The sequence below is a fragment of the Podarcis muralis genome, chromosome 3 (assembly GCF_964188315.1).
Source record: "Podarcis muralis chromosome 3, rPodMur119.hap1.1, whole genome shotgun sequence".
Classification (NCBI taxonomy): domain Eukaryota; kingdom Metazoa; phylum Chordata; class Lepidosauria; order Squamata; family Lacertidae; genus Podarcis; species Podarcis muralis.
In genome coordinates this window covers 42,218,212-42,230,546 of record NC_135657.1, presented here as the reverse complement: position 1 = coordinate 42,230,546, position 12,335 = coordinate 42,218,212, and the positions used below count along the sequence as shown (strand labels likewise).

At 40.2% G+C, this 12,335-nt stretch overlaps 1 protein-coding gene across 5 annotated transcripts in view; it reads right to left on the bottom strand.

Moving 5' to 3' along the window:
• Positions 1-12,335, bottom strand: part of AHCTF1 (AT-hook containing transcription factor 1) — a 50,583-nt gene that overhangs the window by 14,253 nt on the left and 23,995 nt on the right. For 4 of the 5 annotated variants that reach the window (XM_028724172.2, XM_028724170.2, XM_077925720.1 and 1 more), the window contains exons 10-23: positions 12,147-12,328; positions 11,224-11,285; positions 9,543-9,671; positions 8,662-8,752; positions 8,481-8,570; positions 8,193-8,333; positions 7,529-7,633; positions 6,740-6,833; positions 5,706-5,829; positions 5,570-5,626; positions 4,002-4,148; positions 3,217-3,401; positions 2,798-2,942; positions 2,511-2,642 (exon numbers count right to left, since the gene is read on the bottom strand). In XM_028724172.2, coding sequence (XP_028580005.2) covers positions 2,511-2,642; positions 2,798-2,942; positions 3,217-3,401; positions 4,002-4,148; positions 5,570-5,626; positions 5,706-5,829; positions 6,740-6,833; positions 7,529-7,633; positions 8,193-8,333; positions 8,481-8,570; positions 8,662-8,752; positions 9,543-9,671; positions 11,224-11,285; positions 12,147-12,328 — 1,684 coding nt within the window. The remainder of the gene's footprint in view (positions 1-2,510; positions 2,643-2,797; positions 2,943-3,216; positions 3,402-4,001; positions 4,149-5,569; positions 5,627-5,705; positions 5,830-6,739; positions 6,834-7,528; positions 7,634-8,192; positions 8,334-8,480; positions 8,571-8,661; positions 8,753-9,542; positions 9,672-11,223; positions 11,286-12,146; positions 12,329-12,335) is intronic. The other variant, XM_077925721.1, reaches the window with a different exon arrangement.

Below are 12,335 nucleotides of genomic sequence, written 5' to 3'. Positions count from 1 at the left end.
TAGATCAACAGTACATTATGCAAACTATATATTAAAAAAGGTAAAGGACCCCTCACAGTTAAGTCCAGTCGCAGACAACTCTGGGGTTGCGCTGCTCATCTCACTTTACAGGCCGAGGGAGCTGGTGTTTGTCCGCAGACAGTTTTTCCAGGTTATGTGGCCAGCATGACTAAGCCACTTCTGGCGAAACCAGAGCAGCGCACGGAAACGCCATTTACTTTCCCACCTATTTATCTACTTTTGAACTGCTAGGTTGGCAGGAGCAGGGACTGAGCAATGGGAGCTCACCCCATTGTGGGGATTCAAACTGCTTACCTTCTGATCGGCAAGCCCAAGAGGCTCAGTGGTTTAGACCACAGCGCCACCCCCGTCCCATGCAAACTATAATCATGGATACACCTGGATGCTGAAAGGGTCTCTTTGTATTAAGACTAATACTGTACTAATACTACCCCACATACCCAGTCTATTTTATACAAGCAGTTCTGCTTATCTTGAGCATTGAGGGTAAAACAACCTTTATAGTGTGTCCTAGAAGAATTCATTCTAGGACACATATCCACATTGATGCTGCCTTGTCTAGACCAGTCAGCACTTCATGGCTGCATAACAACCATGGAGCTGTCTCAATACAGCATGTGCCCGACATACTTCAGGTCATGATCAAAATCTGTTTCTTGCTATAGTAGATATTAGAAAGAATATGGTGATCGGGGGTGGGGGTGAATATTACCTTGTTATAATATACCGTCTTTTTCTGTGTATAAGATGCCCCCATGTATAAGACGGCCCTTATTTTTGAGCCCAAAATTAAGAAATGTTTTCAACACCAAACAGAACTTTGATATTTTATTACATATTCAATATACCAGTATATTTAGTACTGTATATTGAAGCAACAAACAGAACAACTTTCCCAATATATTTGGTATCGTAATTACGGTAGGAATTTTTTTTTATTTTTTGGAGCTAGTCAGCATTATTATAACGTGCAGTATAAGAACTGGAGTGGCGGCAGCACTGGAGCAAAGCTGGGAAGCTGAGCTGGAACGAGAACATGTCCCCGACGGCCGGGAACTGGTCAGTGCCACAATGCAAGAATCATAGCTAAAGAACCCTTTGAGAGGGAATTTGTATGCTGCAGAAGTCTAATTGCTTTTTTCTGCTCTGCTCTCAAACACCCAGGGTAGCAAACTGCACTCTGCCCCTTTGGCCTAAATGGTCTGCCCGCTGCCTCCCCCCCCCCCCAGCTGTAGGGCGGCTGAGTGGGAGGAGGCAGGCAGACTCCGGCAAGCTCACCCCTCCCCAGGCGCCGGAGCAGATTTCTCCGCCACTGCAAGGAGCTGCGACTGCCAGATCTGCCTGAGTGAGTGTGCTTGGGGAATGGGGGGTCTGGGTAGCCAGGGAGCGACTGAGGGAACCAGGTGGAAAGCACAATGTGGGGGCTGCTGCGGGGGAGTACCAGACCAGGGTTTGTCATGAGTTCAATAGTGAGGGGAGGCTGGGGGGGAAATAATATGGATGGCAGCATGTATTTATTTATATATTTAATTGCAACATTCCATGTATAAGACGACCCCCAATTTTAAACTTGAAAAATATGGTAATACAAACCCTGATGCGGTTTGTATTAACTGTGAATGACTCCCTCTGCAGAGGTGGGGGACCAGTTAGATCAGAGCTGTCATCTGTGGATTTGGAGAAAGGTGTCATCAGCATGCTGATGACACACAACTCTATCTCTCCATTCCATCAGAACCAGGAGAGGCTGTGAAGGTGTTGGTCAGGTGTCTGGAAACAATGATGGAGTGAATGGGGACCAGTCCTGATAAGGAGGAAGTATTGTGGGTGGGTGGTTCCCATGTCTGCGATGTATGTTCTTAGATAAGTTGCTCCACTGAAGGATCAGGTTTGTAATTTGGAATCAAGCTTCTAAATGGAGTCTCAAGTGCCTTCTGTGGCTAGTATGCTCAAGCTTAGGCTGGTCCACCAGCAACCGATATTCATGGACTGGGACAGCCTGGTCTCCGTTGTCTATGCTCTAGTAACCTCCTGATTGCACTACTGTAATGTACTCTATGTGGGTCTGTCCTTGAAGACAATCTGGAGAATACAGCTAGTGCAGAATATAGCTGCAAGCAGCGCACTCTGAAGAGACCACTTAACACTTTTGAGGTGTTAGCACTAGCATATAAAGCCCTGAATGGCTTGGGACCCAAGTACCTATCAAAAATTTCAGGCCCCAAAATCAGCAGGTGAGGCCTTGGTGGTAGTTGATGCTGACCTATGACATGGCCTTTTCAGTGGTGGTTCCCTGGTTGTAGAATGCCCTCCCTAGTTCAGTGTTTCCATCACTACTGACTTTAAATAAACGGGACCTGAAACAAAATGCTGTGGCGTGGAGTGCTGTGGTTCAGAATTCCAGCCATTCCATGCCACTCCTCAACCCACCTGAGATTTTAAGGGAAGCAATTCATAAATGGAATCAATTAAAAAATATTAAGGCTTACCATGAGATTAGCTTTCAGTGATTGATTCAGCTGTAGCGCAGGAACGTAGTTGGCACGCTGAAGATGATGAACTAAGAGGAACTCATGATTGTTAACACCAGCGCTTGTCCTCAAGAACTTCTCCAGACACTCCTAAGGGGAAAAAAGGATTTAGAATATTAAGCTTCCTTTTCTGGAGCAATAAGGATCTAATTATGCAAACACACATGTACATAGTGTCAATGAGATTTCCAATCACTTTTTGGAGTAGAATTGTACTTTCAGAAGTTATTCATCCCCAAGATTACCTGTTCAGTTTCTGTGAATGGTAGCTTTAGCAAATCTTCCATCAGTCCCAGCCCCTGACAGGTTTCGTATACATGTTTAAGCATATCTTCTACATTTAACCGAGTAGAATGCTGCCGCAGCACACTCCAAGCTTCCACCATACAACTGTAATCAATTTTTGAAAAGTAGATTAATGTTGTGACAGATATTTCTGCTACAGGAAAATTGCATTAAAAATTAGTATTACAGATGTGCCAAGGATGTAGGTGTTCATCCAATACATGCTATCATGGCATTTATTTTATTTTATTTTATTTATTTAAAAAGCACACCAATACCATAAAAATGAGTATTAGTATCTTATCAACTGGGGAACATTTTTCTTCTTGAATACAGTGATATCAGAAAGAGTAAAAAATAAATGCTGCACTTTTTTCACCTGTTAAACAGCAAGACAGTAAGGTGAAGTGTTACTTCACTGTTGCTCATCAATGATGGCTTCATTGTTTGTATGTATCGGAGGGCTCGCCTGTGCTCTCCTTGACACATCAAGAACTGAATTATCCTTATGTGCTGCCAAGGCAATTTGATTGTAGCTGGATGAAACAGATAGGTCAGGGAATTCTGCAAGAGTACAAGGCAATATTCAGAAACCTCCTGTGCACTTTCAATCTATTTTCTACTAAACAGTTTTCTACACTGAAATGAAATTATGGAATTCAACATATACACCAATTCTATAGGACAGTTAGATCTGTCCTATAGTGCCACCAGTTAGTTGTGCTCCCACTAAAGCAAGTTATACAAGACATTGTAAGCAGGTCAGTTAGTGTTAGTATAGCTAGTGCAGTGATGCTGAGAACTGACAGCTCAAAGCCAGATGATTTCTAATTCTTTCCCCATCTACACTGAAAGGGACTGTTGCCAGGGTAATAGTCATGTCCCACACTGGTGAAGCCAATAAGCTACTGGCAGCATCAGCCCACTATGATCCTGAATCTAGAGCTAATACAGAAACCATTGCACTAGAAAGCATTATAATTTTATTCAATTAGTATGCCATTAAATTGAAGACGGGCCATAGCTCAGTCTCAGACTATCTGCTTTGCATGCAAAAGTTCCCAGGTTCAATTCTCAACATCTCCAGCTAAGGCCATCTGAAATCCTGAACAGCCACTGCCACTGAGCTAGACAGACCAATGAATTATCACTTCATATACCCACCTCAAAGTCATTGTGATCCAAACACCAAAAACCTTGGATTAAGTTAACCAGACCTATAGGAATTGCAAATGCGGTTGGGAAGGAGCCCACTGAAGTATCAGCCTTGTTTGGACAGGAATGCATGATGTCCAATAGTAAATAAATTGTCTAATTATAAATATTAAGGGCAATCATTATTTGAGTTTGTTTTCTATGACGTGCTAGAACAGACACATTGTACAACATAAAACCATCTTTCCTGCAGCTTCTTCCTTTGGTTTTTTGTCCCCAATAATTAATATCTTGTGTTGGTAATTTGCATGAGAACAACCAAAGTCCAAGTATATTCTTGTTTGCTCAACCACTGATTTGAGCTGAAGCATGCAAACTGCTAGGGAACCTGTTATAAAACTGCATGAGTTCCAGTGAAAGCCCTTGTGGAACAGCAGTAGCTGTTATTTTCATTTTGCTTACACTTCTTTTAACTATAACCTTATGCTTAAGTAGATGTATTTGTAACAGACATCCTGACTGAGAGAATACAGTGCTGCATAACAGTATTATTTAACATATACAAATATCCCACAATTTTTTGGAATGCAGCAATTATTTAACAACAAGAACTTGCATTACAATGGAGAAAAATGCTAGAATTAAGCAATGCTTGACATAGGTAGCTGACAAACCTTAACTTTGTGTATGAAGCAAAAAAATTAAGAGATATCTAAAGAATTAGGATGCTGCCTGTAACAATGAGATTTACCAAATATTTAAATTTTATATAGTGTCCAACTAGAGGTCCATGCATCTTGCATCACCTTGATAGCCAAACAAAATTTGTTGATGCAACCAACCCAGGTCACTAAGCTTATTTATTGCCTATGACACTGTGCTGAGGATTAGCAGCCAAGTGAAACTACAAAGACAAACACTTGCACCTCCCCCCTAAACAAAGAACTGAGCCTCCGAAAGACTTAAAAGGAGCTACACTTGCAGCACAGCAAGATGTCGTGCTTGCTTTATAAATTCCTCTGCGGTTCAGACTGAGGTCTGGGAGATCTGAGGGTTTCTCACCAGAGTAAGAGAAATGCAGAGTAAAGTGTCCAACATAAAAAGCTGGGGGTGGGGTGGGGGAAGAGAATCAACTCAATGCTATTCCAATAAGAACTGAATCAGTTTATGTAAAAAGGTTATATTTCAAGAAACAGATTATGCTTATGGTTATGTGAAAATTATGAGGTCCCAAAAATAATATATACAATTAATTTGTATTTGTATGGGGGGAGTAGAAAAAGCTAAAACTTTAAAGCTTTTAAATAATGATTTAGTTTAGTAATTTGAGATCCTTGATTATGGTGTGCAATACATGCACAGGTCATAGGACTGGCGGTTCTGTTCTCCACATTGTAGCACAGTCCTCAGGTTGATATTCTCTAAGTCCATGAGAGGGCAGATACTGCTCTTTTTTGCAATTCCTTGCTTTTGGACATCTTACGTTTTCTTCATCATACGCCTTAAATTCTACACATTCATGAATTGCCATGATGTGTTTTAAAGACAACATTATATTTAAGTCTTTGAAAGGATACAGTTGCATGCTTGTAGAGATCTTCAATATTTTCCAGTAAGTAGAGATCAAGTAGTGCCTATAATGCAGAACACACTGAGTCAAGTACAGTATTCAATTTGTTAAAATATTAAAAAATCTTCACCAATCATACTTACATGTAATGTAGGAGGAGGGTATTTTCCTGTTCCTCCATCATCTCGCTGCCACAACTTCACTACGGAATGGCCTAACTGGGAAATCAATCCATCAATCATCAAACAATCAGGGTTCCATTTGCCTCTACGAATAAAAAAAAGTTGTTGTTTTTTTAAAAAAAACTTATTTCCCAGATGTTGAAAGCATATTTACCATTTCTATTAAATGACTGTGCAATTTAGAGTTCTCTCATAGAGAGCGAGAAATCTGAAACAAACTTTGAAAACTTGAATGCATTGGTACAGGGATCTCTGTAGGAAACCTTTCAGCCTGACAGTGACATTCCCTTCTGTATAACCTTCTGGGAGCTGCATATCAGTGGTGGGTGGGGCCAGAGGAAAAAGTGGGTGGGACAATGAATGCAAATTTTACCTTAGTAAAGTAGCCGAGTTTCTATGCACAAACACACAAATACCCTATTCTTCCATCTAGGCAAGCAATAGGTATCCTCAGAGTTCAAGGACACATTCTAGCCAAGGAGAACATTCAAGTGGCATTCGAAACAGGGTCAGGGAAGGGTATAGCTTGGGTATAGCTTGGGAGAGGGCATGTCGCTAGGAAGAGTCCCAAGTGTCATAGACAGTGGAGGAATGTATTTGGTCCCCTGGTCTAAGGCTCCTCACTCTGACTGCAGATGTTCCTTCTGTAAAGCCATTAAAACCAATTTAAGCTTTCCTGAATATAGCAAGCAGCTGGATTTTATTAGGCATAGATTTTTATTACATGCTACAACAGAGCTTGACAGAACAGCATACAGTTCGACAATATAAGAGAAAGGAAGAACAAAAACTGCAGTTATAGTGCTTGTAGAAGTAATGTTTATATACGGTAAGTATTTTGCAAACAATGAGTGTCCATAGGCAAACATTTTGCAATTTTTGAAATGAAAGCGAGTCCCTTAAGCAATCTTGCCTACACCTTGGTGCTTATCTCCCTGATAATGAAAATCCATAGGCTATGACGTAATTTGAAACTTCATTTACTAAGAGATTACCTTGATAAACGTTCCAGCTTCTGACGACACCCAGCATAAAAATGTTGTATATGTTGGTAATTATAGAACGGTTTTGACAACTGCATATCTTCATCTACCGACAAGAGAGAAATGCTCATTTTAGAAACAGTTGAATGAAAACAACTAAAAACAGAACACAGAGAAATGATCATCTCTGCATTTTGAGAACAAACAGCCTCAGCCCAGTATACCTGAAGGAGCGTCTCCACCCCCATAGTTCAGCCCGGACACTGAGGTCCAGCGCTGAAGGCCTTCTGGCAGTTCCCTCACTGCGAGAAGCCAAGTTACAGGGAACCAGGCAGAGGGCCTTCTCAGTAGTGGTACCTGCCCTGTGGAACGTCCTCCCATCAGATGTCAAGGAAATAAGCAACTATCTGACTTTTAGAAAACATCTGAAGGCAGCCCTGAATTGGGAAAGTTTTTAATGTTTGATTCTATTTTTAATATTCTGTTGGGAACCGCCCAGAGTGGCTGGGGAAACCCAGCCAGATGGGCAGGGTATAATTAATAAAATGTCATTGTTGTTGTTGTTGTTGTTGAAAACAGTTGAACTCTACTGCAGCAGAGAAACTACCAGTGTTACCACATTTTTTGAAAACTACCTTTGCAAACCACTTGGCTACTCAAATCACTGAAAAGTATAAATGCTGTATTAGTCAAATTTTAGCCAATGGGATTAGAATTAAAGATAGGCTTGTTCATGTATCAGGTTATTTTGATGCAACTGAGTTGTGTCCGAGAACTGAAATACGATTTTTAAAGGCTTACCTAAACTTTCTGGAAGAAGGCTGGATCGACAGAACCAGATGACCACTTGCACATACAGTGAAAGGAGACTGGTTACAACCTGCTTATTTGTCAGATCTGTAATGCCTGAAAATAAAGCAACAAAGTTGTGTCAGCTTTTAAGCATAATGCATCCTTTTGAAAGCACTGATAGATCACAGCAGATCATTCACTGGTAAACTGTCACAATGCAAACTGTCATCGTCTAGCTACTTGGTATATTAACAGTCTACTTGGGTATGCATTCCTTCTCGCATCTTGGTGAACAGAGTCGTCAATTCTGGCTCTACTTCCCTCCAGACTGATTTTAAAACATACAACTCCCATCCCAAGTACAGCCATAAAAAGATACCAAGCCAACTGTATTAGAAGTTCAAGACCCAGAATTAAAAGTCTAGAAATTCTGAAAAAGCTTTCCTTTAATCTTTTTGGTACAAACATCCTATGATTTTGCAATCAGACACCAGTTATTATTATTAAAATAAAATTTAAAAATAGAGGCCCTCTCTCTTCACCAAGGAGATGAAATTTAAAACAGCTGTAAATACACATACATAAACTGACTTACAGGAGGGGGGGAATGACATTCCAATTCATTAGAAAGTTACATAAAATGTGCACCTTAGATTGGATCTCATTTACACACCTTTTTCTGTGAGTTCTTGTGCTTCCATTACAAAACAGCTCAAAACAGTGCTAAGGTTGCTAAGAAGTAACTCGCAGTGCTGCAAAGACTGTAGAGTTTGTGGACCAATAAAGTTAGATGACCCATCAAATAGTGGGACACCTTTTAAAACAAAGACAAAAATTATGACAATATTAGTTTAAGTGAGTTTAAACATGCTTTCCCTTATCACTAGATGAACAAGTAACCCAGCCCATTTACTAAATATGCTCAACAGAAACTTTCATACCACTAAATCATACTACTTACATAGTCGAACAAAGTCTTCCTTAGTGCTAACCACTTTATTCCATGTCCATTCAAGAACAAAGCGCAAATTAGGGGCAGAATCTGGTTGCTCTTAGAAAGAAAGAAAGAAAAAAGCAGAAGTTATCATAATAAGTTTTACGTGCTAGAGGAAATTTTAATCAAATTGTAAGGCTTTATTTACCTTCAGCGGTCCACTGTTTGATGAAGCTAGTGAGAAGTCCTAAGGAACTAGTTTGGATAGCAGCTGACAATACAGCTTCAAATTGCTCTTCCTAAAACAAAATAATAATAAAAACTCATCAATCACTCCTAATGCTGATTCAAGTATTCTCATGCTTATAATAGGTACAGGTACAGATAAAGGTAAAGGTAAAGGACCCCTGGAATGGAGGAATGTGACTGGGAAAAGATGAAAAAGGAAGAAAAACAGATATCAAAAGGATCCTCACAGTGTCTGGATAGGTCAGTTCTTGGTTTACACTGAAAAGCTATTTGAAAATGTGTCTCTAGCCCATAGATATGGAGAAATCTGGAATATGGAAAACAAGTGCTTCCTTCCATAACATTTTGTGGCAGGGCCCCATTTATAAAGTTTTTAGGCGGATGTTAAAGGCATGAATACTATATAATACAGTGGTTACATATGCTTCAGGTTACATATGCTTCAGGTTACAGACTCCGCTAACCCAGAAATAGTACCTCGGGTTAAGAACTTTGCTTCAGGATGAGAACAGAAATCGTGCTCTGGTGGTGCAGCAGCAGCGGGAGGCCCCATAAGCTAAAGTGGTGCTTCAGGTTAAGAACAGTTTCAGGTTAAGAACGGACCTCCGGAACGAATTAAGTACTTAACCCGAGGTACCACTGTACTGGTCAGACAAGGATGTGCATCACCAAATGATCCAGTCAGTCAATTAAAATGAGTCCTGAGTGCACACATTTAAGCCTACTTTCATGCATGCCTAGATCAGGAACAATATCTGAATTTAACTAGATTTGGGTGTTTAAAAGGAGAGGCATTGTGAAAACACGACATTTTCTTTTCCGTATTTGTCATGGACGCACCTGGCTCAGACTTGAAGGCTGTACATCGATAAATCTTGGAGAAAGCAAGCCAGCGACAAGACATCTGTTATAACTATCAGGAATGGCTTCATTTAAGGAACCACCAAATTTTTTTAAGAAATGCAATGTCTGTAAATAACAAAACACTATTTATTAAGACAGCAAAAATTAAGCTGTCAGCAGTAAACTGCAAAACACAAGTCATAAAAAAGATTAAACACTCCCTGCCAAAACAAAGGCTGATGAGTAGTAGTTATACTTATCACTTTTCCCTATAACCATAAAGGGAAGATTTATAGATTTATTTCATTGTTTTCTTTCTGTGGATAGGAAGGCTAATAAGAATCTTGGAGCCAGGAACTTCTGTGGACTTTTTTGTGTGTTACTGCTCTTGAGTACCATTTTGGCAGCACTCCATAGAGATTCATGGACATTTAATTGGTCTGTACTCAAGGTGTTGCTCACTGTTGAGCCTATGTACTACTGTTGTTAGAGATATACTGGATACAACTAGAACTACCTGGGGACTGGAATCCAAAGAACCTTGTGCATGCATGGAAAGCACTCTGAGTACACATAGACACAGGGCACTTCTTTTCTAATCCACCTACAACTTACATAAACTTTCACAGTGGAGGGTCTCCTTGAATAGCCTTTCAAGGTTAGAGGGAAGGATGCATCAGGAAAACCCTATTACGAAGCAGGACTGCTTGCTTCTTCTGCATAAAGCACACTTATGCATTCTGTTATTCATCTACCCATCATCTTCCAGGGGCAGTGTGCAGAGGTATGAAAATTCACAAAACATATACAGTACAGCATTTCTTTTTAAAAATTCAGGCTAAACGCATAAAGCTAAACAACAACAAAAGGCAGTTTCAACTAAAATTCTATTTAAAATGCTTGGGCAAACAGGTCATGAGCAGGCTGGTATGGGAAGAGGCACTCCCCTCAGGTGTCTGGGTCCCTATTTAGGGTTTTGAAGGTAAGGACCAGCCTTTAAATTGGACCCAGAGGTGAATAGGCAACCACCAAAATTCTTTCACAACAGGTATAATATGGGCCACCCTAGCTGTACCAGCTGGATTTTTCCACTAACTGAAGCTTCTGGATCATGTTGAAGGACAGCCACACATATAATACATAACAGTAATCCCACTCAGAGGGTAACCAAAGTGTGAATCACCATGACAAAGCTATCCTGCTGCAAAAATAGTCAAGGTTGGCAAAAGCACTAAAACAGATAAAAGGTGCTCTAGGCAACCAAGGCCACCTGAGCCTCATGTGGTAATTATGGATCAACTAGTATCAACTGTGTATCTGGTCTTTAAGGGGAAGAAAAAAACCTGCCTGAATACCAGTTACTGAGAGATGAGAGCTACCTACATACACTGCCTTCTCACGATTCAGTTTCAGTTCACTGACCTTCATTCCAAGTCATTATTAAGTGCAGAATTGAATGCTTCTGATAAAAGTGTATAGTACGATCAGGTAATCACAATCTGACTTTTGATTAGAAAGGCCTTTGCTTGCTTTCGGTGAGCATTCTCAGACACATTAGAATAAAACTGCCATGGTAGAACTTACTTCTACCAAATGTTATATGCTGATGACTGCCAAAATTAGTAAAAATGTGAACAGGAAAACATCATAATGAGAGCAACAGAGAATTAAAACTTACATCCTTTTGAAATCCTGTGCAAGTGACATGAACAACCCCAGTGTTCAGCAAACAAGTGGCATCTAAAGAATAGAGAATTTCATTAAGATTATATTGCTACCAGCAACATTAAATAGGTATAATGCTCAATTAGCTGAAAGGTATGACAAGTTCCTTATTTGCTTACTATTCTGACAACTTCCAAGCTTTTCTCTAGATACGATTTATGACACAAATTGTGCAAGAGACCCAGAGCAATACAGATTAACTATTTTGTAGAAAGATTTGTTAGAAATGTGCAGATGTGCTTGCAGCCTACATGCTGGGTGAGAGACTGAAAGGGTGTCGAAGTTTGGAGCAGAAGTGCTCAACTACGTAAGGAGCTCTGCTTATTATATGCAGAACAGAGGCAGGCACAGCTCACGTTTCAGTAAGGCCCCTCCTTAAGTCTGATTGCATGTTCAACTATCTCACTTCTCCCATTTGCCTACATACAGACTACATGAATGCCTTTTCTAAAATAGTGCAGGGAAATAGTGCAGTTCACAATATAAAAACCCATAAAAAGTTATACAGCCACTATACAGAAGAGTTCACTTTTTCCACCAATGGTATTATTGGTAACAACCAATAAGTACCCTGTGACACAAAGACAACCAATTCCATATGAAAGTGCAGCAATGTGTTGTTAGCTGGGTAAAGAACTGGATTTTTCTACCTTAAAAATACCAAAAATGAAATGAAGAAAAAATGCTTTCCCCTCAAACTGACATTTGGACCGCCTGCAATAGAGCAAGGGCTGTGCATTTTTTGCCTAACAAATCATCTAGACATTCCCTTCAATTAGTAGCAGTCCTAATTGCTAGAAATGATACACAGAATACAAATATCTTTGAATGTCTTACTGAACATGTTCCTGTAGAAGTAATTGATGGTACACATACCAAAGTTGTAGGTGCTTGGGTTAAAAAATTGTTCCGGTGGAGGATACGAAGGAGGTACACCACGACTTAAGCTTCGCTCATGTACCAAGACATCCAGAATGTGATGTGGAGAAGTCATGCTCACTACAGCATCCAGGGACCATAATGCAAAATAGGGGCAATTGTGTAGAAATTCCCCAGGCCTTGAGA